This window comes from Pleurodeles waltl, chromosome 5 (genome assembly GCF_031143425.1).
Source record: "Pleurodeles waltl isolate 20211129_DDA chromosome 5, aPleWal1.hap1.20221129, whole genome shotgun sequence".
In the NCBI taxonomy this organism is placed as follows: Eukaryota; Metazoa; Chordata; class Amphibia; order Caudata; family Salamandridae; genus Pleurodeles; species Pleurodeles waltl.
Genome location: NC_090444.1, coordinates 960,292,649 through 960,320,376, shown reverse-complemented (window position 1 = coordinate 960,320,376; position 27,728 = coordinate 960,292,649). Strand labels below are relative to the sequence as shown.

At 49.1% G+C, this 27,728-nt stretch overlaps 1 protein-coding gene across 2 annotated transcripts in view; it reads right to left on the bottom strand.

The window, feature by feature from the left end:
• AHCTF1 (AT-hook containing transcription factor 1) overlaps positions 1 to 27,728 on the bottom strand; it is a 1,009,458-nt gene that overhangs the window by 657,864 nt on the left and 323,866 nt on the right. For both annotated transcript variants that reach the window (XM_069235080.1, XM_069235081.1), the window contains 2 exons: positions 27,333 to 27,477; positions 10,221 to 10,352 (listed from right to left, as the gene is read on the bottom strand). In XM_069235080.1, the coding sequence (XP_069091181.1) occupies positions 10,221 to 10,352; positions 27,333 to 27,477 (277 nt within the window). The remainder of the gene's footprint in view (positions 1 to 10,220; positions 10,353 to 27,332; positions 27,478 to 27,728) is intronic.

Sequence of the window (27,728 nt, the reverse complement as noted above, 5' to 3'; positions counted from 1 at the left end):
GAGACACCTAAGGACAAAAACAACATCTTCACAGGGGCCCCAAAAACCAGCACAGGAAGGTGGGCCGAGCCTTTTCACAGTCCACAAGGGGGTACAAGGGTAAAATCTTTTGATTCCAAGGTCTGGTGTCACACCTATAAACAGCATGGACACCAAACTGGAGACATGGCCTTTCCCAAAAAGAATTCCCCCCAGCCCTGCTCCTGTTAGTACTGGAATAGCCAGTGTCCAGGTGGGATCAACAGTGTGCCCATAGCAAATCTGGGTTCACACTGAAGCTACCCTAGTCCCAGTGGGTGGGGTGGATATAGCCACCCTGGCTGCCTGGCGACCTAACATGCAAAAATACAGGCGGCAGTTCTTATTTAATGGGACAAAAGTAAAAACCCTGAGGGATACAGGTGCCAGTGTCACCACAGTGACAGAGAAACTGGTTTCCCAGGGACAGCATTTGGCTGGACAAACATATCAAGTTACCAATGCTGACAATGTGACTAAAGTCCACCCCATGGCTATGGTGACTTTAGAATGGGGAGGGGTTTTTGGCCTGAAAAAGGTAGTGGTCTCTTCTGCAATTCCAGTGGAATACTTGCTAGGGAATGATCTGGAGTCCTCAGCTTGGGCTGAGGTAGAGCTCAAAACCCATGCAGCCATGCTGGGAATCCCTGAACTGGTGTGTGTGAAAACTAGAGCACAAAGCAGAGCACACCGTGAAAAAGAAGTGTTGGAGCCTGGAATAAGGGCCAAACCTTCAAAGAGAAAAGTTAAGAGGACTGGGGGACCAGCCTCTCAACAGCACAAGAAACAAGACCTTTCTTCTCAGGAAGATGTCTTTCCCCCTGAGGCAACTGAGTCCATGGAGCTGAAGCCTTCCCCGGTAGAGCTTCTGGGCCCAGTGGGACCCTCAAGGGAACATCTATGCCAGGGACAAAAGACTTGTCCCACCCTTCAAGACCTGAGGCAGCAAGCTGCTGCACAGGAGAAGGGAGATGTCATTGGCTCCCACAGGGTCTATTGGGAAGATGAACTCCTTTACACGGAGGCCAGATACCCCAAACCTTGTGCAACCAGGAGAATGGTAGTGCCTCAGGAGTTTAAGGAGTTTATCATAACTTTGGCCTATGACATTCCCCTAGCTGGGCATTTGGGAAAAACAAAAAGTAGGGTTGTCAACCACTTCTAATGGCCCAATATGACCCATAAAGTGAAGGAGTTTTGTAGCTCCTGTATCACCTGCCAAGCTAGTGGCAAGACAGGTGGTCACCCAAAGGCCCACCTCTTTCCACTTCCTGTGGTGGGGTTCCCCTTTGAAACGGTTGGTGTGGACATTGTAGGTCCACTTGACCCACCCACGGCCTCGGGGAACCAGTACTTACTGGTAGTAGTGGATCATGCTACCACATGACCTAAGGGGGATTGCTTCAGGGTTACTACAGCTCCTGCAGTAGCCAAGGCCTTGATTGGTATTTTTATCAGAGTGGGTTTTCCTAAGGAGGTGGTTTCTGACAAAAGTACAAACGTCATGTTAGCTTACCTAAAGCACATGTGGAATGAGTGTGGGGTGACTTATAAATTCATAACACCATACCCTCCACAAACCAACGGACTTGTTGAGAGATTTAACAAGACATTGAAGGGCATGATCATTGGCTTCAGGAAAACCCCAAAAGGGGATGGGATGTTCTCCTGCCGTGCCTGCTTTTCGTTTAGAGAGGTGTCTCAGAAGTTAGTAGGGTTTTCCCCCCTTTGAAATTCTGTTTGGTCACTCTGTAAGGGGACCTCTGCATGAGCCTAAACACGATGTGGTGGACTATGTGCTTGACCTCTGCTCAAGGATGGCTGAATACATAGAAAAATCATCCAAAATCCTTGAGGCTAGCCAACAACTCCAGAAGTTGTGGTATGACCAAAAGGCTGCACTGGCAAAATTACAACCAGGGCAGAAAGTTTGGGTTCTGGAGCCTGTGGCTCCAAGGGCACTTCAGGACAGCTGGAGTGGCCCTTACCCAATCCTAGCAGAGAAGAGTCAGGTCACCTACTTGGTGGATCTGGGCACTAGCAGGACACCCAAGAGGGTGATCCATGTTAATTGCCTGAAACTCTACAACAATAGGGCAGACATAACCATGCTGATGGTGGCTGATAAGGATCAGGAAGCAGAGAGTGAACCTCTCCCTGACCTTCTCTCAACTAACCCCAAGGATGGGTCAGTAGATGGAGTTATCTATTCAGACACCCTCTCTGCCCAATGGCAAGCTGACTGCAGGCACGTCCTACAGACGTATGCTGAGCTCTTCTTTCTGACCCCTGGTCAGACACTTGTGTACCCATGATGTGGAAATGGGAGACAGTTTACCTGTCAAAACAATTTACAGACAGTCTGACCAAGTCAGAGAGAGCATCAAATTGGAAGTCCACAAGATGCTGGAGTTGGGGTAACTGAGCACTCCGACAGTCCTTGGGTTAGCTGAGAGGTCTTCGTACCCAAACACCATACCAAAGATGGCAAGAGAGAAATGAGGTTCGGTGTGGACTATAGAGGTCTCAACTGTCACCAAAACAGATGCACGCCCTATACCCAGAGCAGATGAATTGATTGACAAGTTAGGTGTGGCCAAATTCTTGCACCCTCTGTGTTCCAAAGAGAACACTCGTCACTGTGAGAGGAGTCCAAGAGAACCGATCGTGGTCTTAGAAGGTGCCTGCGTGAGAAGGGGAGTGACTCCGTCACCCCACAGGAGATTTCTTTGGTCCTTCTGGTGCAGGGTGAAGGCAGGGAGTACTCAGAGCGTGCACACCGTGGAAACTATTGCAGTTGCTGGCTGGAGCTGAAATTGCAGAGGAAAAGTATCCCTTATGGATACTTTGTTGCTGTTACAGTGGCTCCTGGAGTAGGCTGCAGTTGATCCGAGGTGAGAGGATAAAGTAGAAGTTGCAGAGGATTCCTGCTGAAAACTTGCAAGTAGAATCTGAGAGAACCCACAGGAGACCCTCTAAACAGCCCTGAGAGGGGGACTGGCTACCTTATCAGGTAAGGACCTATCAGGAGGGGTCTCTGACGTCACCTGCTGGCACTGGCCACCCAGAGCCCTCCAGAGTGCAACCACACCTTGCAAAGAAAGATGGCTGGAGTCTGGGACACATTGGAGGAGCTTTGGGCACCACCCCAGGGGGTGGAGATGGACAGGGAAGTGGTCAATCCCCTTTCCTTTGTCCATTTTCCCGCCAGAGGAGGGGAGAAGGGGTCCCTGAACTGGTGTAGACTGGCTTATGCAAGGAGGGCACCATCTGTGCCCTTCAAAGCATTTCCAGAGACAGAGGGAGGCTACCCCTCGCCAGCCTGTAACACCGGTTTCCAAAGGAAGAGGGTGTAACACCCTGCTCCCAAAGGAAATGCTTTGTTCTGCCTTCCTGCGACTGGGCTGCTCGGACCCCAGGAGGGCAGAATCCTGTCTGTGAGGTGGCAGCAGCTGTAGCTGCAGTGCAAGCCCCAGAGAGCTTGTTTGGCAGTACTGAGGGTCCATAGTGGAGCCCCCAGGATGCATGGAATTGGCTCCCCTATACCAGATTTGGAATGGGGGAACAATGCCATGATCTTAGACACCTTACAAGCCATATTCGGAGTTACCATTGTGAAGCTACATACAGGTATTGACCTATATGTAGTGCACGCATGTAATGGCGTCCCCGCACTCTCAAAGTCCCAGGAAAGGCCCTGAACTATGTGGGGGCACATTTGCTAGTGCAAGGGTGCCCTCACACTTAATAACTTTGTACCTAACCTTCAGCAAGTGAAGGTTAGACATATAGGTGACTCATAAGTTACTTAAGTCCAATGAAAATGGTTGTGAAGAATAAGTTACTTACCTTCGGTAACGCTTTTTCTGGTGGATACAGTAACTACCGGTGGATTCCTCACCTAAAGAACTCTCCCCTCGACCCAGCCTCGACGGAAATTTCTTCTAGCTCTGCACATCGACGATGACGTCACAATCGCCTGACTCCACGCGACGCCGTATGACGTCATCCAGGCAATAAGAAGCCCTCGTCGACGTGCAGACGTCAGTTATCACCATTTTTTACGTGCCATAGAGGCGAACAGGTGAACATTGATCTCAAAGAGAACATAGTCATATCAAATGAAACGAAAACACAACATTTATTACAGTAAAAATAAAATTAGGTAACAGCAATAAATGCTCTATATGAGAGTAAAATATGTCAGTGAAGTCCAAACATGTTTCCCTTGAACTAGCTAAATTAGAGAAAGATATGCATATATACATGCCACAACTATATACATGACTCAGGTATATACATATATACACAAGACAAAGGATGCTCACCCATGGATTTCATGGTATGACCAGTCAGGCAGGCAACGGGGAGGCGGGTGGGACCGTAAGGAATCCACAGGTAGTTACTGTATCCACCAGAAAAAGCATTACCGAAGGTAAGTAACTTATTCTTCTGATGGATACACCTACCTGTGGATTCCTCACCTAAAGAATAGAGTCTCAAAGCAGTACTACCTCCGGAGGTGGATGCCCAAATGGTCAAACCAAGAAATCCTGCAGCACCGAGCAAGCAAAATGGCCATCTCTCCTAACCTCAGAATCCAAACAGTAATGTTTAACAAAAGTATGGAGGGACGCCCAAGTCGCTGCCCTGCAGATGTCAGCCACAGGAACACCCCTAGCCAAAGCCGAAGAAGCAGCCTTAGCTCTGGTGGAGTGGGCACAAAGCCCCACAGGTGGTTCTTTCTTGCACCGGATACTGGAGGCTGCAAAATAGCGGGCACTGCGCATTCTCCTGAGTTGCAAACAGATCTATCTGTGGATATCCCCACATCTGGAATATGTACAGAACCAGATCTGGATGAAGATGCCACTCATGGTCGACCGAGTTGCTTCGACTGAGAACATCCGCACGCACGTTCAGCGCCCCGGCCAAATGATGTACTACTAAGCAGATCTTGTGATCCTGAAGCCAGGACCAGAGTCGAAGAGCTTCTCTGCAGAGAAGATACGATCCCACTCCTCCCTGCTTGTTTATATACCACATCGCGGTAGTATTGTCCGTTAGGATCTGGACTGACTGACAGCGAATGGAAGGGAGGAAGGCCTTGAGAGCCAGACGTACTGCCCGCAATTCCAACAGATTGATGTGAAATCTCTGTTCCACTGGAGACCAAAGGCCTTTGACCTCCAGGTCCCCCAGATGAGCTCCCCACCCTAGAGTGGAAGCATCCGTTACCACTGTGGCCACTGGTGGCGGCAGCGAGAACGGCCTTCCTTGTGACAGGTTGTCGACCGATGCCCACCACTGAAGATCCACTGCAGTGTCTCTGGAGATCTTTATCGATTCCTCGAGATCTCCTTTGTGCTGAAACCACTGCCTGCAGACGCACCACTGAAGAGCCCTCATGTGCCAGCGCGCATGAGTGACCAGCAGTATGCAAGAAGCAAACAGACCGAGCAGACTAAGGACCTTGAGGACTGGAACTACCGCTCCATTTCGAAACATTGGAATCAACGCCTGGATGTCCTGAACCCGCTGGGGCTGAGGAAAGGCCCGATTCAATGTCTTGTCCAATACTGCCCCTATGAACAGAAGGCGTTGAGAGGGCTCCAGGTGAGATTTGGGCACATTGATTGAAAAACCCAGGCCGTACAACAATTGAGTTGTCGACTGGAGATGACGCCGCACGAGCTCCGGAGTCTTGGCTTTGATCAACCAATCGTCCAGATAGGGAAACACCGCTATCCCCCTTTTTCTGAGCTCTGCCGCTACCACCGCCATCACCTTTGTGAAGACTCGAGGTGCTGAAGTAAGACCAAACGGGAGGACCGCAAACTGATAATGCTGCGATCCCACCACAAACCGGAGATACTTCCTGTGCGATTTGAGGATCGGAATATGGAAATATGCGTCCTGCAAATCGACAGACACCATCCAATCTCCTTCGTTCAATGCCAAAAGAACCTGTGAAAGGGTCAGCATTTTGAACTTTTCCTGCCTGAGGAACCAATTCAAAGTCCTCAAGTCCAGAATTGGTCTTAACCGACCATCCTTTTTGGGGATCAGGAAGTATCTTGAATAACAGCCCTGACCCCTCTCCTGCTCGGGAACCAACTCTACCGCGCCTTTTGCCAATAGGGATAACACTTCCTGTTGTAATAACAGAAGATGGTCTTCCGAACAGAAGGATGGGCGGGGAGGGAAGGGAGGAGGGAATTCCGGAAAGGGAAGAGCGTACCCCTTCTTCACAATGTCGATGACCCAAGAGTCCGTCGTTATAAACTCCCACATCGGAAGAAAATGGGCAAGTCTCCCCCACTACCGGAGACAAGTGGACAGGGAGTGGTGGAGGACTACGGCTGCTTTCCCTGCTGCACCCCTCCCGAGGAAGAGGCAGAGTGCTGCTGGGTGGCTCCTCTTGTACGGACTCTGCCCCTGAAGGATCTGTATGGCAGGGAGCTTGCAGTTTGTTGTGGTCCTTGAAATCTGCCACGAAAGGAGGAGCCACGTCCAAAACCCCTAAACCTCCTATAAGATCTAAAGGAGGAGGAGGCAGCTGACTGAAGCCCTAGCGACCTCGCTGTGGCTCTGCTCTCTTTAAATCGTTCAAGAGAAGAATCTGCCTTTGTTCCAAAGAGTTTCTCGCCATCAAAGGGCAGATCCAGGAGAGTCGCCTGCACATCTGATGAAAAGCCAGACGAACGCAGCCAAGATTGTCGTCTGGAAACTATGGCCGTGCCCATAGCTCTTGCCACGGAGTCCGAAGTGTCTAATCCAGACTGGATCACCTGGGTCGTCGCCACCTGAGCGTCCGCCAGCAATTGTAACATTTCCTGGGACAAGTTTGGATGGCCTTTTGCTTCCTCCATAAGGGCATGGATATAACGTCCCAAAATGCAGGTTGCGTTGGTTGACTTTAAGGCCATACTACATGAAGAAAAGGCCTTTTTGGCAGAATGGTCAATTTTCTTCGATTCCCTGTCCGCAGGGGTTCCAGGAAACGAGCCAGGAGAGGACCTGGAAGAACAGGAGGCCTGAACTACTAAGCTCTCCGGTGTCGGGTGCTTGGAGAGGAAGACAGGGTCACCAGGTGCCGCCCGATCGCATCGTGCTACCGCTCTGTTGACAGCTGCTGAAGACACAGGCTTTTTCCAAATGTCTTTGATAGGGTCTAGAAGAGCCTAATTAAAAGGCAAGAGAGGCTCTGCTGTCACAGAAGTTTGATGTAACACCTCCGTCAACAGGTTCCTCTTCACCTCCGCAGCCGGAAGAGGAAGATCTAAGAAGTCCGCAGCCTTCCGTATTACTGCATGAAAAGATGCAGCTTCCTCGGTATACCCCCTAGGGGAAGCAAGATCCCACTCAGGGGAGATATTGATGCCACTTGCAGTATCCAGTCCTTGAAAGTCACCGGAAGGCCCCAAGATCTCACCCTCTCTGCTGTATTCTTCCTCCTCCAGAAGGCGCAAAGCCAGACGTCTGGATCGAAGTCTAGATTCGAGACCCGGTGCCGATAAGGCATCGGCCGACGCCGAAGATCTTCGTCGGCGACGAACCTCAGATCCATCCGACGCCGGACCCTCCGGCTCCACAGGAACCTTTACTGTGGATTGGATCCGAGGCGAATCCATCGGCGCCATAGCAGGTGTAGCAGGTCTCCTAGGCGACGTCAAGGGGATTGGCGCCGCTTCAGCTGCAGCAGACAAAAATGGCGTGAAAGGTGTCGACTTATAAGAAGCCGGGACACCCAAATTAAAGGCCAAAGGGCCCGACGGACCTGCTTGTCCTCCACCCGGCGCCATGGTGGAAAAAATGTTGAACAAGGCATTCAAAAAAGCCGCAGGATCCGTACCCGGCGCCGGGAAAGCCGGGTATTGCTGTTGCACCAGCGCTGGCATAGATGCCGTAGATGGGTCAGGCAACTCCTGGCTAGGAGAACCCTATGGCCTCTGAAGAGGCTCTACCTCGAAAACCGACCCTGGTGAAGTCGGAGTCGTAGGAGGTGGAGGGGTGACGGTCGGGCTAATCTCCCACGTCGGACGGCGCGGAGCTGACGGAGATGCCGATCTGGACCTGGACCGTCCCTTACTCGATCGGCTCCGAGTCACCATGGCGATGATGAGCCCTCGAGGATCTTGAAGATGACTCTCTCCGATGACGCCTCTCCTTCTTGGAACGGGCCAAGAACAATTTTGCCTCTTTCCTTGAGTGCCTTCGGGTTCATGCGCTGGCAGAAGCCGCATGACTCGACCTCATGGTCGGAGCGAAGGCACCAGAGGCAATTCTCATGGGGATCGGTAACCGACATTCGACCCCCGCACTGGTTACAAGGCTTAAAACCGGATTTCCTTGGTTGCGACATTGTAACCGTCGATATGCAACTGTAGCTCCCTGTGAGCCTCGAAGAAAAACCGTTACTCGGAGGCACGGAAAAAAGGGAACTGACGTCTGCACGTCGACGAGGGCTTCTTATTGCCTGGATGACGTCTTACGGCGTCGCGTGGAGTCGGGCGATTGTGATGTCATCGTCGACGTGCAGAGCTAGAAGAAATTTCCGTTGAGGCTGGCGCGAGGGGAGAATTCTTTAGGTGAGGAATCCACAGGTAGGTGTATCCATCAGAAATAATGTGTGCGTTATTTCACGCAGGCTGCCGTGGCAGTCCTGTTAAAGGGTTTGTCTGATCTCCTTATGGGTGGCAAAAGAAATGCTGCAGCCCATAAGGATCTCCTGAAACCCCAATGCCCTGGGTACCTAGGTACCATATACTAGGGACTTATAGGGGGAGGGGAAGGGGGTGGTGGGGGAGTCCAGTGTGCCAATTGAAATTGGTAAATGAAGTCACTTAATTAGCCTATACTGACAAATTTTAAAGCAGTGAGCATAAGCACTGATGTTCTGGTTAGCAGAGCCTCATTGACACAGTCAAGCACTACTGACAACACACATTAGGCCACAACTATGAGCACTGGGGTCCTGGCTAGCAGGATCCCAGTTAGACAGGCAAAACACATTGACATATAGGTTTTTATCTATGAGCACTGGGGTCCTGGCTAGCAAGATCCCAGTGACACAGTAAAAACACACTGACACAAACTCACAAACAGGCCAACAGCGGGGGTAACCATGCTGGAAAGAGGCTACTTTCTCACAAATATCAACCTACTGAATTTAGGAGACACTGAATAAGCCACAGTCAACTTCAGCTCAATATGCCTCATCAGTGGCTCTTTGAAAGGATATTGAAGGAAGTCATCAACTTTTTTATCGTCACAGAAAAAAATAACCTTCTCTCAGATCGTGCTGGGGATCAAGTTTGTCCCAGGCATGGTTAAACCGGTGTGTACCCATGTCCTGGAGACCAAACTGCATGTGAAGTAGCTAACTTGATTTCGGTTGGCACAGCCAGCAAGATAATAGAGGGTGTGCGCGGAGGCCTACGCCTGTCCTTGATGCTTACACAGTCCCGACAATATTTTTGACCTGGAGGGGTGCACCACTTGTGTCTTCTTGTTCACCATGGAACTACTGTTCATTTATTGGGTAGTTCACATAAAGCAGTGGTGGCAACACATTTCCATTTTTGTGAAATGATAAAACTGGCCCCAATAATGTAAAATTAAAATTAAATTTAAAGTCCAGAACCTTACGCTGACATTCTGTGTGCAGGTTAAGTGTGCGTGCACACAATATGGATGGTAGCAAAACTCTGTGTTCTGGCAAAAGTTTGACTGTTAGGAGCAGTGGGATCCACTTCGTATACCCTACTTGTTTGACATAGCACAAAAAGGAGCAAGGATACACATTCCAGAGAGTAGTAATGTATTACCTGCATTTCTGAACCTGGAAAGAGAAGACCACAAATATGACAAATAAGAGGATGACAATTGTTTTTATAGCAACATTTTCCGTGTACCAGGCTAAAATATTTGAGATAACACTTGCTAGAAAAGAGTATGTTTGGTATGGTATGCTCATTGGTCTACATGGCGTTGTGTATTGAGAGAGTGATGATTCTTTCCTTGTGCTAAGGAACCGGTTTTGAACCCACCATCGAGGAGAAGAGTGCCAATCAAACAAACTACAAAGAAGACAGGCAGAAGTAAGAATGCAAATTAAGCTAAAAAACACTTTACGTTCATTAGAAAAAAATTGATTCTTCCAGAAGGTGTTAAGGTATGTATTCATAATCTGTGCTTACCATGAGATTACATTTCAAGGACAGGTTAAGCTGCAACGCTGATATATAGTTAGCTCGCTGCAAATGATGAACCAATAGAAATTCCTGATTCTTTACACCACCATTAGTTTGCAAAAAGTTTTCCAAGCATTCCTATGGAAATAAAGTGTCACTTTAAAATCTCGTTCCCCCGCAAAGCATAAACAAAACGTTACCAGTGGGTTGTTCTAAATCAGGAGACCGCATTTACATTGTAGAGACCAAATCATGGTTATCAAAAGTAATCAGACATAAAGCAAACCAACATCTACAAGCAGAGATCACAACATAAGGTCACCTACACAATTACCTGGTTATATTCAAATGCATGGCATATTCCAGCCATCATCCTTCGATTTTTCCGTGCAAATGCATGCAAGTGGGTCCAACAAGCTCTTTTTGACAAGATGGCAAGAATTTCACAATGCCGATTAAGTGCCCTCTTGATTATTTTGACAGGCTGTCAGGAGAAGTTGTTATCCTTTGCAATTTTAAATTTCAATGCAAAATTGGCAATGAATACATAACTAGTCTAACAGAACACTGATGTAAGTTTGTATGAATCTTTTTCTTTGCAATAGTGTACATTTGTTCTTTTATTTTAAGATTTACACTGTTCAACAAGCAGTACATTCTCTCCCCCCCCCCCAACCCCTAAATGAGAGGGAATTTGGTGTAGGAAGCTTGTCAGATTTGTTTTGGGCACCCATGGTGTTATCACCCTATACCAGGCCCAAGAATCCCCTATTAGTGAGCTGTAGTTAGTGTCTGTGAAGCCAGGCTCTCTAGAAGTAGCTGTGGATGAGCAGCCAAGACTTATCTAGGAGACATGCAAAGCTCATGCAATACCACTTATAGTCACACAGCACTTACACTTATGAAAGAACCACATAGTGTTACAAAAATATAGGTACTATTTTTTAGTGACACAAATACTAAAATACTATATAGGCAATCTATTAGCGGGTGAGTAAACTCACTAAACCTTAGTAATCAGGAATGGGCATTAAAAGCAATAAAAATAGTGAAAAGTCAGTAAACAATAGAGACCCTAGGAGAGGCCAAATCATATACTAAAAGAATGGAATGCAAAGTTGAGACCCCCACCCAGGTAAGTGAAATCTCTAGAGGTGAGCTGGAGGAACTAGGGACTCCAAAAGTTAAGAACCAGAGTGCCCCCCAGAGACGAGGAGAGGAGAGGTAAGTACCTGTTTTTTTCCCCAAACCCACAGGGAAACTTTGTAACAGGGCTGTGCAAGACCCAAGCAAGACTGGAAGAAACAGCAGATGGATCCAGACAGAAGAGGACCTACAAAAAAAGAGGACCACGTCCAGTTCCAGTGGAGTGTCCGGTTGGGGTAGGAGTCACTACCACCCTTCTGGAGATTCAGGACCAGGTCCACGGGGAAGACCTGAGTCAGCTATGTAGCACAGGAGCAGAGGAAGAGCTCCAGAAGTGATGCAGTCAATGTCCAACGTCAGAAAAGGGGTTGCAGTCCATCAGTGGTGTGGAAAAACTACCAACAAGCCTTGGCAAAGGCAAGAGTTGCAAGAGAAGATTTGCAGAGCTGCTGGGGACTCAACCCACAGAGTGAAGTCCCAGGCGACCCCCAGCAGTCAGGAGTGCTAGAAGCTGTGGATGCAGCCCCCACAGGCAACTCACAGGCAGCAAGCACAGTAGTCACAGTAGGGTTCCAACTCAACACACCTGGAAAGGAGTCCAACATCGCTGGAGCAGCAGGCAGGAGACCACGTGTTGCAGGGAAGAGTGCTATAGGATGGGGTTACACAGAACCTGAAGGTCCCTTGGACGAAGAGCCAACGAGCCTTGGTAGCTGCAGGAGTCGCGGTGCACAAGGGTAATGTCCTGCAAAGAGAGGCAAAGACTCACCACCTCCAAAGTTGGACAGCAGGTAGAGGGGACCACTCAGGAGCACAGGATCCACACGGAGTTGCAGGAGAGAGGACCCAAGCAGCTGGTCGTCGTTGCAATTGGTGTCTGCGGATGCAGGGGATTGACTTCTTCATTCCAAGGGAGATTCCCTTTTCGCTTCTTGGTGCACACCGAAGACTTGCCACCATCAGAGGATGTACAACTGGGGAACTGTTGCAGTTGCTGGAAGGTGCTAGAGAAACAATGTTGCAGAGCAAGTTGTCGCTGGAGCGGCAGATTGTAGGTTCCTGTGAAGTCCAGTTGCGGTTCCAGTGGCCAGAAGTCTAAGTAAATGTTGCAGAGGAGTCCTGCTGGAATCTTGCAAGTCAAATCTAAGGACCCACACAAGAGGGAGACCCTATATAGCACTAAAAGGGAGATTGGTCACCTAGAAGGGTGACCACCTATCAGAAGTGGGCAGTGACGTCACCTGCCTGACCTGGCCACTCAGATGCTCCCAGAGGCCTCTGCCCACCTTGGATTCAAGATGGCAGAATCAAATGGCCATCTGGAGGTGCTCTGGGTAACACCCCTTGGGTGGTGATGGACTGGGGAGTGTTTCGCGTCAGAGCACTGACTGGAGGTCCCTGAACCAGTGCAGACTGGTTTATGCAGGGAAGGGAAACAAATGTGCTCTTCAAAGCATACCAGTGGCTTGGGACGGCTACACCTCCCAAGCGAAGTAACACCTATTTCCAAAAGGAGCGGGTGCTGCCTCCATCTCCTAAAGGAAATCCTTTGTTCTGCCTTCCTGGGCTTGAGCTGTTCAAGCAGCAGGGCAGAAACCTGTCTGTAGGATGGCAGCATCGCGGGCTGCCCGGGAAAACCCTGCAAACTGATAGGAGCAAAGCTGGGGGGTCCTTAAAGAGCCCCCAGAGTGCATGGAATCATACAACCAATACTGGCAACAGTATTAGGGTCTGATTCCGACATGTTTGATACCGAACATGCCTAGGTTCTCAGTTACCATTATGTAGATGGACATAAAGTAGTGACCTATGTCCAGTAGACGGCTAAAATGGCTTACCCGCACTCACGAAGTCCAGGAAAATGGAGCTGGAGTTCGTGGGGGCACACCTCTGCTCACACAGGGGTGCCCTCACACACAGGTACTTGCACCCTGCCCTCTGGGCTAGGAGGGCCTGCCATAGGGGTGACTTACAGTGACCTGGTGCAGTAACCTGTAGTGAAAGGGTGCATAAATCTTTTCACGCAGGCTGCAATGGCAGGCCTGCAGACACATTTTGCATGGGCTCCCATGGGTGGCATAATACATGCTGCAACCCATGGGGAACCCCTAGTACCCCAATGCCCTGGGTATCTAGGTAACAGGTACTAGGGACTTATAAGGGGGCACCAGTATACCAATTGTGGGGTGTACTAAGTCAGGGACAAGCATATTGAGATGTAGACAGCATAGTCACTGGGGTCCTGGGTAGCAGGATCCCAGTCAAAACACTGACAGCAGGCAAAAGTGGGGGTAACCATGCCAAAAAGGGTACTTTCCTACATTTGGTATAGAAATAATCCATCCTAGAAAGTTATTTACCATCTGGAGAGTGGCCTGCCACAGGGTAGGATGGTGTATGCCAGCCACCAGTACAGATCCTGTGCCGTGACCTTTGAGAAATGAAGAGTCAAAGTGGAACCAATTATGCTTGATCCATTGAAAAGTAAGGATTTCACAGCATGGAACGCTGGTGTTCAAGACAAGGAAGATACACGAGGTCCAGAGACCAAGAAGCCCCACAATCATTCTCACCAAGACCAAGGGCTGACCCTGAAATTGGAGGATAGGCTGAATGTCCCAGACTCACTGTAGCAGAGGAAAGACTTTGAATGCCATTGTGGCTAGAGTCGCTCCAATGTACGGAATTCTTTTAGTGGGGCTCGAGCAAGATTTTGGCCCATTGACAGTGAAACTCAACAAAATCTGTAGTTCGTTAATCTTCTGGGCATTTCCCTGGTGGCTCAACACTTGGTGGGCTCTCTGAAAGCCAGAGTGGAGAAACTCAGCAGGCAATGGCTGGACGATCACAAATTAGCGCCACCATCTGGAGGTGGCGCAAGGTCTCTTTTAGCAGCGAAGAAAGCATTGGTTAAATATGCTTGCCTCCTTAGACAATGTGCAATGCCAGCTTTGGAGTTTCCAAGGTGGCACTCGCTCGGCAACGCTTTTTGTCTTGAGCGGAATTCAGGCCTCCTGGACGCCTTTTCCCCAATACCACTTTACCCAGAGTTCTCAAGAAGATCAACAATGATCTGGCCCAAGTAACCCTTGTAGCTCTGGACTGGGTACTAACAGTATAGTATCCCGAGCTATTGAGCATGGCCATCGATCCTCCAATCAGACTGCCCCTGTGGGAGGATCTTCTGTTGGAGCGGCAGGGGAGGGATCTCCAGATGAACCTGTCCAGTCTCTGTCTTCTTGTGTGGAGATTGAGAGGCAGCAGTTGATAGCTTTTGACATTTCACCCCAAGTATGTAATGTTATCTTGGCAGCCAGGCATCCCTCCACTAAAACAGCATGCGCGTTGCGGCATAAATTTGGGGCATGATACGCAGACAAGTCTGTTGACCAACCCCACCCCTCTTTCCGAGGGCCTCTTGTTTATACTTTCTTTGGTCCTGCAGGAATCCGCTTTGGGTACCCCCAAAGGTAATCTGTCTGCTACCTCTGCATTTCCAAGATTACCTGACAAACCCTATTTAAGTCTACTATAGTTGCTGGTGTGGCCTGGCAAGATCTGAGCGGGAGCGTCCTTTCAGGGCTCCCAGTTAGTCTTCAAAATCATATTTCGCATGAGATTGCCCCTAAAAGCTGTGCCTACAAAATCAGTGGGCCCATTTCTTAACTCCTTCCTTGCTGTTTTGCTGCAGTGCCTGGTGTGCTTGACACAGGTTGCGGCACGGGGTAAGAGGAGTACCCCTGATGTGCCTGACAACAGGACCAGGCAGTGCAGTGCCTGGGGGCGGCACCTGATCCTGTGCCGTTCCCCAGACAGCAGAGGACACTATTACCACATAGGAGAGGTTGCATGGTTGCTGCTCTCCCTAACTGGAAAGAAGCCACGATGAGTCAGACAGAGCCGGGCAGCCGCAGTGTTGGGGGTGGTGACATACCTATCTGGGAAGATGGTGTCCTGCCTCACGGCCCTGCTGGGAGGCCCTGATTCCTGAGGACTTGCATTGAGCTCTGCCGTCACTTTCTTCCTCCAACCTGGGTGAGAGCTGAATGTGGTATGCACTGGGGGAGCCTCAGAGGCCACATAGTGAGTGGAGGTGCTGGGGGAGTGTTGACTGCTATTCAGGCACTCCCCCCCCCCCCCCCAATGGATTGGCCCCTAATTTGGACATTACTGCAGGATAAACAAGCTGTGTGGCCTGATTGTTGATCTGTCATTTTGCATTGGGGGCACCAGGTTTCCTGGAAGGCTGCAAAGAGAACATTACCAGTAGCATATGAACTGCTCCTTATAACCCCCCTGGGACGCCTTGATAGTCTGCTCTACAAACCCCCCGGAGGACTGCCTGCTTACCCACGGACCAAGATCTACAGAGGACAGCGGCCCTGTCCACAAAGAAACCTCCAAGAAGGACTACAGAACCGCCCTGGATACACAAGTCCTGCCCACTCTGCACCGATGCCCCCAGCCTGTGTCCAAATGCCCACTGGTCCAGAGAAGGTCCCCAGGCGATACCGACCGCGGGTCCACCCTGGGTTGACCCCTCCTGGCCAATACGAAGACACCTACAGCCTAAATCCAGAGGACTCCCTCCCCCTCCCCCGTCCACAACCCGATCCAGTGAAGATTTCCCAATGCCTAAAGATACCCCTGCACCGCAGCCCCCTGGCCTTGGGGAACTCGAGCTCCGGTCCAGCAACATCTTGTGGACTCTCTACTTACCTGTCCAGCAGTTGTTTTTTATTCAATCGAATCACTGGACCAAGCCTGCAGCATCTTTGTGACCCCCAGGATAGCCCCACTGAAAAGTATTGGGCACCCAATGCTGTGTTTGCAGCCGACACCTGGTCGCAGCTGAGGGTGTGTGTTTGGTACTGACCTGTAGTCTCCAGGTGAAGATCTCAGCCACCCCAGGTCTGTTTCCTGAAGTCGTGGGTACTTAGCTACAAGCTGCTTCTTTCTAAGTGCCCCCGTCTCCATTGGATTCCATGGGCACCCGACACCAACTTTGACCTCTGCACCCGGTGGGCCCCTGTTGCTAGTGGTGCCCCCTTGGGTGTCCTGAACTTTGCCTTGTGGACACCTGAACCCCTTAAGCATGGGATCGTTAGTTAAGTACTTACCTGCAAAATTGTGTTACTTTTCCTTCCCTAAAATTGCATTGCTCCATACAAGAATTTGCACTGTGTCCACTTTTGAAACTGAAAAATATTACTTACCTGTAAACTGTTTTACCTGTGAACTCTAAACAAAGTGCATTTGATACTTAAAAGTGACATTCTTGAAACTATTCTTACCTGCAACCAAGATCCTCTTGGTTCTAGAAATAAAGTAACAAAGTGTATTTTTTTTATATATAAAACATTGGGCCGGAGTTAGTCATTGAGTGTGTGCCTGATTTCTTGACTGTGTGTACAACAAATGCTTAGCACTAACCTCTGAAAAGCCTAACTGCTCGACCACACTACTACAAAAGAGAGCACTAGCATTATCTACTTTAGCTCTGTAAAGCCTCTGGGAATCGAATGGACTCTGCACACTATACCTTACTTTGATATATTATATACAGAGACGGCTTCCTGCACTCTTGCCCATGGGAGGGTGGTTAAGTTTCTACAATTGTGTGTAGTGGTATTGTTGCAGTAAATGTATAGGTGGATTGAACATGATGGACTCCAGTCGCCTCACGGTGCTGCCTGGAGAGTGTGTCATTGTAAGCTTGCCCCTCAGCAGCACAAGACGAGGTGTGTACGATTTACAGTACTATGGTTTGTGACTGGAAGATAATGTCTTGGAATGTGTGGGGATTGAGACCGCCTGAGAAAAAGAGTAGAGTACATTCATATATGCATCAATATGGGGTGTCATTTGCTTTGCTACAAGAGACACACACCTAGGGGAACTGCACCTCATACCCGAGACGCAGATGGAGGAAACAACTCTTTGCCACGTCATGTTCCAGTTATGCCAGGGGTGTGCTGATCTGGGTGGCCCCTCAGGCCCCTTTGTCGTCCAGGAGACTAGGACTGACCCCCAAGGGCGGTTTGTAATTGTTGTGGGAGCCCTACATGCACAGAAGGTTTGCCTGGTGAATATTTATGCTCCCAATACAGATGATGAGGACTTCTTTGGTACAGTATTGGGATCCATGACTGAGGAAATAGACTCCAAGATCATTCTCATGGGGAACCTCAACTGCGTGCTTGATGGAGTCTTAGATCATATCTCCCCTCGAATAGACACCAAGCCCACTTTCACATTAGGACGAGTCCACTCAGGGAGAACACTGCGGCAGGACTCCAAGATATGTGGAGGGTAAGGAATCCACAAGTTAAAGGATATTCCTGCCATGTGCCTGCATCAGGGACGTATAGCTGCATAGTCTATTGTATGACCACTATGTCACACTGTGGCAGAAGCAATCTATTTGGCTAGATGTTACACATTACATTTCAACTGTCTCGGAGCCCCCAAACATACCCCTTTGGTGCATGCGAGCTGCGGCCCTTACATATCTGATGTTTAATGAAGCCATGCGTTAGACACTTGATCAATATTTAAAAGAAAACTGGGGAAGTGCGTCAACATGGATCGGTTGGACAAATTTGCTCGTACTTGTTTTCAGCAACAACTCCATATGGAAGGAGATAAGGCCAGTAGGATGCTTGCCACCCTTCTCTGAAATTAGTGGCATTGTCCCACGTTAACAGAGATTCGGAACAGGTCATGTCCTGTACATGGTTCGGCATGACCAAATCATTCGTCTCACATTTGGAGTCACGCTATGCCAGCCCAGAGCCCTGTTCGGCACAGGCGAATCTGCGGTATCTTGAGGGGCTTGTACTGCCTTTCCTAACCAGGGACCAGGACGACAGTATGGGCCCGACCCACCCTCTACTCTATGCACAACCCACGGCTAGGGTCAGAGGGGGAGGCACAGTTTCCAGTAGATTCTCGCCCTATCGAGGTACCCAGCAGGGATGCCCCTTATCTCCCCTGCTGTTTCCTTTGGCTATTGAGCTTCTGGCCTCTTGCCTCGAAATAACACTACAGGGATGGGGTGTTCAAGGTTGGCGATCGCACACATGTGAGCTCTCTATACGCGGACTATGCCCTGCTCTATCTGAAACACCCTAAATATCAGTCCCCATTCTCCTGGCGCTCCTGAGTGAGTTTGGTGAAAATTCTGGTCTTAATCTTAACAGCACTAAACCAAGGCCATTTCCCATGCAGGACTGGTTAATAAGCCACTGAAATCCCCCTGAGCAACTGACCGTATTAAATACTTGGAAATTTAGCTGGCACACAGCGCATCCAGTTTCGGGGGACCTTAATATTAAGGTGGAGTAAATACTGGAGAAATTGAAGTCCTGTGTACAATTCTGGAACACTCTGCGCCTGTTAATGGGTAAAGAGGTGCTAGTTAAAATGATTGTACTACCTCGCTGCTTATAAGTCTTCCAGGGAACACTGTACTAGATCCCTAGAAAGGTCTTAATAGAACTGGATAAACTTATCACTGAACTGCTGTGGGCATCTGAGAGTAAGAGGGTAAGCCTATCAACACTTAAGGAAACCTGGAGTGGAGGAAGCCTTGAATTATGGAGTACACTGGTTTGCTGGCAGTACAACTTTGGAAACAAGTTTACTGGCGGGCACCTATGGCGACCTTCCACTGCCTGAGCTCCTTATGATGAGCTTGAGACCCTGCTGTGGTCCCTGCCATGGTATGTTAAGTTTGTAGGACACGGGAGGAAGCAGCCAAGTGGGTGCTAGGACAGGTGTCTTTTGCTTATGACACAAAACTATGGGTCATCGGCCCTTCTCCCAGATAGCAAAATCGATGTCTGGTCTTGGGGCACGAAAAAGGATGAGTTGCTTAGAGACCTGTATCCGGAGGGCCGGTTCATTACCTTCCCCGATGCCCTGACCTTTTTCGGTTTAGATGTAGGGCAATTCCTCCAATATGCCAAACTACTCAGCCCGAGCAATTTGGCCTTCATTCCCAGATGCACCAGAGGGTTCTCATCTTCTGGGTGCTTTGTTGAATTTAGGGGGCGGAAGTAGACTGGTGTCACAGCTTTACAAGGTGCTGAGGGAGGATCTGCCAGTAGGGGACTTATCAGTGCAGGACAAATGTCAGAATCAGCTGGACTCCCCATAATTGTCAAAAGAGTGGGTCACTTTTCATGAAGGGGCTTGAACGGTGTACACTAATGCTAATTTCAAACTGACAATTTAACGTCATCCATCAGGTACATATGTCCCCTAAGAACCTGCACATGATATCATGTGAGGCCCTCAGTGTGGATACAGACTTCATCCATATGATATGGCAGTGGCCTGGTCAGCTACTGGGATGGGGTACTGTCTGCTCTTAATGGAGCTATGGGATGGAACACCACTAGGGATCTGAGACAATGCTTTCTGGGCCAGATTCAGATTAAAAAGAAAAAGAAACCGAGTAGGAAGTTCTTAATATTGGGACTTACATAAGCCAAACAGATTAGCTATCTGGTGATGTCCACCAGGATCCCAAAGTTATCTGAATGGAAGCAGGACATGGTTGAAGTGGGACACAAAACTTGTTGATGATCTGCAGGCCTGAGCCACCACACTGGCTAAACTATTAGATCCTTCGGAGACTGACCTGTCAGGATCTAGGGCGGGTCGTAGTGAGGTGGGGAGGTGGGTGTATTCAAGGTGGGGAGGTGGGTGGATGTTGACACCAAAGACGTGATGAGGGGGACATGTTAATCAGAAGGAGCTTGTGGTGGTAATTCAATATGTTCAATGCTTCAAGGTGCCAACATATTGTTTGCATTCAAGATGAATGTAGGTAGGATAGGCTGAGGTATCACATACTACTAATCGTCTATATTCTACGCAACGTCATTTACTAAACTGAAGTGTCATTATATTGTCTTAATGGTGTAATATGTCAATAAAACCTATACTTATATAAAAAATAGTTTCCCATGGTTACTAGACTTAAGGGTCTTACCCACATATTTCCGCTATCACTATTCATCATGTCCCAATGGAATTTGAATTTGTTCGGATATTTCTCATGTGTGCTCCTTTTGAGCCTCTTCATAATGGTCTTCCCAGGCTTCTAACATTAAAAACAGCCTTTCTTGTGGCCCTTACATCTGCCCGCAGGGTGAACAAGCTGCAGGTATTGTCAACCAAGCCACCCTACCTTTCCATCTATCCTGACAAAGTGGTACTTCAAACCAGGGCTTCCTTTTTGCCAAAAGTGGTCACGCCCTTTCATGTTTGTCAATCCATAACCTTGTCTACTTTTACGAACCCCAACACCCTTCTAAGGAAGAGGAGACTCAACAGGCTGGACCCAAAAAGAGCGTTGGCATTCTACCTTGATTGTATCAAAGAGTTCTGGATTGATCGTCAACACTTAGGTGGTCATTCTGACCCTGGCGGTCTTTGACCGCCAGGGCGGAGGACCGCGGGAGCACCGCCGACAGGCCGGCGGTGCTCCAATGGGGATTCCGACCGCGGCGGTAAAGCCGCGGTCGGACCGGCACCACTGGCGGGGTCCCGCCAGTGTACCGCGGCCCCATTGAATCCTCCGCGGCGGCGCAGCTTGCTGCACCGCCGCGGGGATTCCGACCGCCATCCAGATCCCGGCGGTCGGACCGCCGAGATCCGGATGGCGGTAGGGGGGGTCGCGGGGCCCCTGGGGGGCCCCTGCAGTGCCCATGCCACTGGCATGGGCATTGCCGGGGCCCCCGTAAGAGGGCCCCTACATGTATTTCACTGTCTGCTGCGCAGACAGTGAAATACGCGACGGGTGCAACTGCACCCGTCGCACAGCTTCCACTCCGCCGGCTCGATTCCGAGCCGGCTTCATCGTGGAAGCCTCTTTCCCGCTGGTCTGGCTGGCGGTCTGAAGGCGACCGCCCGCCAGCCCAGCGGGAAAGTCAGAATTACCGCCGCGGTCTTTCGACCGCGGAACGGTAACCTGACGGCGGGACTTTGGCGGGCGGCCTCCGCCGCCCGCCAAGGTCAGAATGAGGGCCTTAGTTAGGTATGTGGATGCGAAGAAAGGTCGGGCAGTGCAGAAGAGAACCATCTCTAGATGGGTCGTTCTCTGCAATAAAATGTGCTACGCATTAGCTAAAAAGCAACCCCTGGAGGGTGCTACCCACTATCTGAGCAACAGCTGCAACCAATGCATTAGCACACAAAGGTACAGTTCTGGACATCTGTCAGGCAGCAATGTGGGCATCCTTGGACATGTTCACCAAACACTACTGCCTGGGACAGTCAGGTACGAAGGGTCGGGTACTTTACATGTTCAGTCCTGCAGAACTTCCAAGTATGATCTTGGTTTGAACTACCTTCTGATAGGCCTAAACTGCTCACCGACACTACCACAAAAGAGGGCATTAGGGATTATTACTTTTAACCCCTGAAAACCAGTAAGAATCGCTTGGATGAAGAAGACCAACAGCTGGACAGGTATGTTGAGGCTCCTATGGACATTGATGGACCGTCGGCTGGGTTCTCCAAGGCCAGTAGGCTGCCAGTGCAGGGGTACTTTTAGGTTTCAGGTAATTCACTGGATCCGGTCGTGGTCAGGGGCGTCCTCAGAATTCAGGCTGCAGGCATCGTCGTGGTGGCCAGGAGGAGTCAACACAGGATGGAGTCTAGGTCGGAATCCCCTGGGGACTCTCTGGTCAGGTGGTCCACCTGGACTCGGGCCATGGGGGTTGCGGGGGTCGAGTGCAGAGTGGGCAGGAATCTGGGATCCAGAGGGATTTGGAGTACTGGTTGAAGGTTTCTTTGTGGATAGAGCCACTGTCCTCCCGAGATCTTGGTCTTTAGGGGAGGTAATCAGTCCTATGGGGGTTTGTACAGGTCACTTGTAGCAGGAGTCTTGAAGCTGCAGACAGGCTGGTAGGGCTGGGGCAAAGTCAGTTGTCTGGAGTCTTCTCTGTAGGTGCAGCTCTTCAGTCCTTTAGGTTGCCAGGAATCTGCAAAGCAAGGTTGAGTGTGCCCCTAAACACTAGTCTTAGGGGTGTTACAGGGGTCACAGGGCAGTAGCTAATGTCTACTGACAGTGAGAGTGACTATACCCTTCCTCTGCCCACTCATTCTGGGAGGGGGGAGCACATACCTAACCCCGTTGGCTATCACCCTCCAAAACAAGATGAAACATTCTGCCAGGAGTGGTTCATCTCAGCTCTGGGCACCTTTGTAGCTCACCACCAAGTGTTGCTGTTCCTGCAAGGGGGGGAGATGTGAAGCACCTCCACCCAGAGCAGGCTTTGTCCCTGACTCCTGAGAGCAAAAAGGCTCTAATCCCATGGGTCAGAAACTTGTCTTATGGTGGCAGGTTGGCATAGACCGGTCAGCCACACACTAGAGAGATGGGTCAACAAGGGGCCAGTTTCCTATGTATATCATTTGAACATTGCAAGAATCTCCTGCTGGAAGAGGAAGCTTGAATATCACAAGAAAACCTTGTTGAAGGTATCCCAGGGTACCTTCTGAGCATGACACTGGTACTGTCAACAGCTCGCTAGATGCAATTTACAGCGTTCAGAACCACTTGGACCACATGCTTGGCTGCTTCCTGAGTATAATGGCCTGTTTGTTCCAGAGACAATCCAGGAAGACCACCAAGATGTCTACAGTTGTGCCCTATAGTAGGTTTGTGGTCATTCCCTGAAAGCTAAATTTATTTATGTATCTGAGCACTAGGCTGGGCTAGTCTTTCCTGTTAGAGCTTGAGAAATCAAACTCTCTGGTGTTGGCGATAGCTAGGAAGTCAGTCTCATCAGGGGCAGGCCTGTGCCACTTAGTCACAGTTGGGATGACTGGCAGCCATGAGCCTGACGTACACCAAGTAGCCACTAAGGCATCAAAAGAGTTATATTAAAAGGGGGAAAACTGCTCAGAAGACCCTAGTTGAAGAATCTGAGTCAATAAATGTGTCTTCATCTCTACGGCGGGCAACTGCCATTCAAGTGCCTTAGCTGCCCTCTGAACAACTGCAGCAAACAAAATGTTTTATTCCTTCGGTATCTCAGATTCAGAAGATGTGTCTAGCCCACTTGCATTTTTAAAGTCTGCATTGTAGGAAGCTGGCTCTTTATATAGTGGACCAAAATGAGGTACCCTGAGGTATCATTGAGGGTCAAGTGACTTCCCAAAGGCTCTCTTTCTGGGTAGTATGATCGAGCAGTTAGGCATATAGGAGGGTAGTGATGCAAACACTCATACAGTGAGACACACACAATAAAGAAATATGGCACCAATTTATAAAAATAATATGTTTATATAAATTTAGATACAAAGATCATTGGAATCAGGTGAATACTTTTCAAGATACGAATTTTTACAATTTGCAATACTTGACAGTGCAGTTTTTTGGGTGTGGTAATGCTATCCTATGGGGGGGAAATGTATTGCATTTGGGTATTTCACAACGACTTACGGGACTGTTCTCCAGGACTTAAGGTGAGTATGGGGAAGGATACAAGGCCACACCAACAGGTCCCCTCTGGGGCTCTGGAGCGTCCAGGATCAGAGGAGTGTTATGGTGTCTGGGATTCCATTCACTTTAATAGGAAACGGTCCGGTTGGAAAGTTACTGCAAGTGGGGACTGGAAGAGCGGTCCAGTGGAACCCACAGAGGGGCTCAACCCTATCCCTCTAAATTTGGTTGCTTAGGATTTTGCACCTCCCACAATTAGCATACTGGTGCGCCCATTTAAGTCTCTAGTATACAGTACCCAGGGACCCAGGGCACTGGAGCATCAGAGGTTCCCCACGGGCAGCAGCATGTATTTTGCCACCCATGGGAGCCCATGCAAACTGTGTCTGCAGTCCTGCCATTGCACCCTGCATGAAAAGGTGCATGCACCCTTTCACTACAGGTCACTGCACCAGATCACTATAAGTCACCTCTATGGTAGGCCCTCCTACCCCAGAGGGCAGGATGCAGGTACCTGTGTGTGAGGGCACCCCTGCCTGAGCAGAGATGCCCCTATGAACTCCAGCTACATTTTCCTGGACTTTGTGTGGGGAAGCCATTTTTCCCCGTGTACTAGACACAGGTCACTTACCTGTAAACAGCTGCATAATGGTAACTCCAAACCTGGGTATGTTTGGTATCAAACATGTCAGAATCATACCCCATTACTAATACCGGTATTGGTTGTATGGTTCCATGCACTCTGGGGGCTCCTTAGAAGACCCCCAGCGTTGCTCCTGACAGTCCTCTGGGGCCTTAGGGCAGCCTACGCTGCTGCCATCCCTCAGACAGGTGTCTGCCCTCCTGCTGCTTGACCAAGCTCAGGCAGAGGAAGGCAGAATAAAGGATTTTCTTTGGGGAAGGGAAGCAACACCCTCTGCTTTTGGAAATGTGTTACATGGCTTGGAAGGGGTAGCCTCCCCAAGACACCGGTATGCTTTCAAGGGCACATTTGGTGCCCTCCTTGCATAAACCGGTCTGCACCAGTCCAGGGACCCCTAGCCGCCGTTCTGGCGCGAAACTGGACAATGGACAGGGAAGTGACCACTCCCTTGTCCATCACCACCCCATGGGTGGTGCCTAGAGCTTCTCCAGATGGCCACGTGATTCTGCCATCTTGAATCCAAGGTGGGCAGAGGTCCCTGGGAGCATCTGAGTGGCCAGGTCAGGCAGGGGATGTCACAGCCCCCTCCTGGCAGGTGGTCATCCTACAAGGTGACTAATCACCTTCCTGGACTATTTAGGGTCTACCTCCCAGGAGGGTCTTCAGATTCGACGTGCAAGATTCCAGCAGGACTCCTCTGTATCGTTTACTTCATCTTCTGGCCGCCGAGGTTGCAAATGGACCCTGCAGGAACCAACAACCTGCAACTCCAGTGACGTCTACGCTTTGCAACATTGTTTCTCCAGCTCCTTCCAGCATCTGCAACATTTCCCTGGTTGTGCATCCTTTGAGGGCAATGAGTATTCAGCCTGCACAAGAAGCAAGAAGGAATCTCCCTTGGAGTGAAGGAGTCACTCCCCTGCATCCGCAGGCACCAACTGCAACACTGCGTGGATTCTGCATCACAGGCGGTGGTCTTGTGTGGTCCCCTGGTCCTTTCTACCAGCTGTCAAACTTGGGAGATGGTAAGCCCTTGTCTTTCCTTGCAGGACAGTACCCATTTGCACTGTGACTCGTGCAGCTAGCAAGGCTTGTTTGTTCCTCCTCCAAGTGATCTTCAGGCTCCGTGTAGCCCCAGCCTCCAGCACACTTCCCCACAAAGCACAGTCTCCTGCCTGCTGCTCCAGCGACACAGAAATCCTCTACACATGTGCTGAGTGGGCCTCACTGCGACTCCTGTGCCTGCGGGTGACCTGTGGGGACTGCCTCCTCTTCTTATGACTCTCCCAGCTGCTGAGGGTCACCTCGGACTCCCCTCCTTGAGTCGAGTCCTCTGGGCCTTGCTGGTCCTCTTCAGTCATGCAAAACCTTCACCAACTCTTGCATTTGGCAAGCCTTGTTTGAGGTTCTCCAGCACCACTGACAGATTGCATCTCAGGTGTTGACGTGGGACATCACTTGCATCCCCTCTTGGACTCCTCCTCAGCTCCTGTGCTGCACTGCAGACCTCCTTCACCCACCATCGAGCTGGTCCTGCATCCACAGGAGGGTGGGTGATGGCTCTGGCTTATTCTTATTGCTTTCTATGCTATTTAATGATTACTAATGTGTATATAATAGTGTGCTTACTTACCTCCAGTTGGGGACTGCCTAATCAGTATGCTAGTATTTGTGTCACTATATTAAGGTATCTTTATTTTTGTAACACTGTGTTGTTCTTTCATGTGTGTAAGTGGTGTGAACTATAGTGGTATTGTATAAGCTTTGCAGGTCTCCTAGATAAGCCTTGGCTGCTCATCCACAGCTACCTTTAGAGAGCCCTGGCTTCTTAGCCACTGCCTACACCCCACTAATAAGGGATACCTAGACCTGGTATCAGGTGATAACACCACAGGTACTCACTACACACCGGGCCAGCTTCCTAAACTCACAACCTTGTTGAGGAAGTGAAGGTGCCTGCCTTACAGCTGCAGTGTAACACGTTCAGCTTTGAAAAGTCTCCAACAAAGAGGTATTATTTACCTTAATTGTAGTCTACTGCACCACTAGTCCGAATTTGACTTTAGTTGTATTTCCATTTGGTGAGTTTTTAAAAGAAAAGATAACCAACACTGATAATGTTGCTTACAGACTAGTGCATCAAAAGCTGTTAAATCAGAGTGTCTTCTGTCTAACTGACAGTGCTCTAGAATCCCACACATGTACAGAACTACTTGGTGCTCATCACCATCAATGAAACTTTTACAACGGAGAAGCCTTAGTACATAAAGTAAGCAAGCTTTTGCATTCACAGACCTTTGCTAAAATACAGATTTAGGCTCTTGGATCACTTCAGCTTAAGCATGTTAACTTCTGGTTTCAATGTTTGCTGTTATTGCATGACAAAGTGAAACACTTCAGTTATATTATGTACCAGAGGAGCGACAATCGGCTGTTCAAGGACAGTCCAACAGAAGAACATTGGAGAGCAAGTGGTGATTCAAGCTTGAAGGCAGATATTATCTCTATCTTTGACAGTCAGAAAACAAAGCATCGCCATAAAAACCAAATTTGCTACCTCATTTCTAATCTGTCTGCTTGTTTATCGAAGAGGTATAAAACCTAAGATTGAAAAAGCATGTTGGATTTTTACTATTTAAGGTTTTTGTTAACAGTTAGGGGTACAATCACTCACATGGCTTGGTGTCATAATTCTGCAGACATCTGTTAACACTATAAATTTAGGGTTGGCTACCAGCAAGAGACAAAAATGCGAAGCAAAGGTGGTACACATAAATTAGAATAAAAAAAGAAAAATCATTTCATCCTAGGTGAATGTAAACGTCATTGATAAACTGATGTAAATTCACTTTCTGCAAATGCTTACTTGTTCAATATCTGTGAAGGGAAGTTTCAGCAAGTCTTCCATTAAGCCCATCTCTTGACAAGCTTCGTACATATGCTTTAGTAAATCTTTCACATTTAGCCTGGTGGAGTGTAGGCGAAGTAAGTTCATGGCCTCCACGATGCTTCTGGAAATATCAGTTATTGTTACTAATCAACAAAAGCGAACCATATTGTCAAGCACACTGTGAAATGATATTTTTAAGCACACTATGAAATTAACGTTTTTAACAGGACCACAAACCGCAGATTCTAGCTTTAATCTTTAGAAATAAAAATATAAAGCATGCAACAAATGTACCTGCCTAAGGAACATGTCACTTTTGGCAACAACTTATCTCGGAGAGACATATTCTAATCGCAGATTCCTCACCTTAGC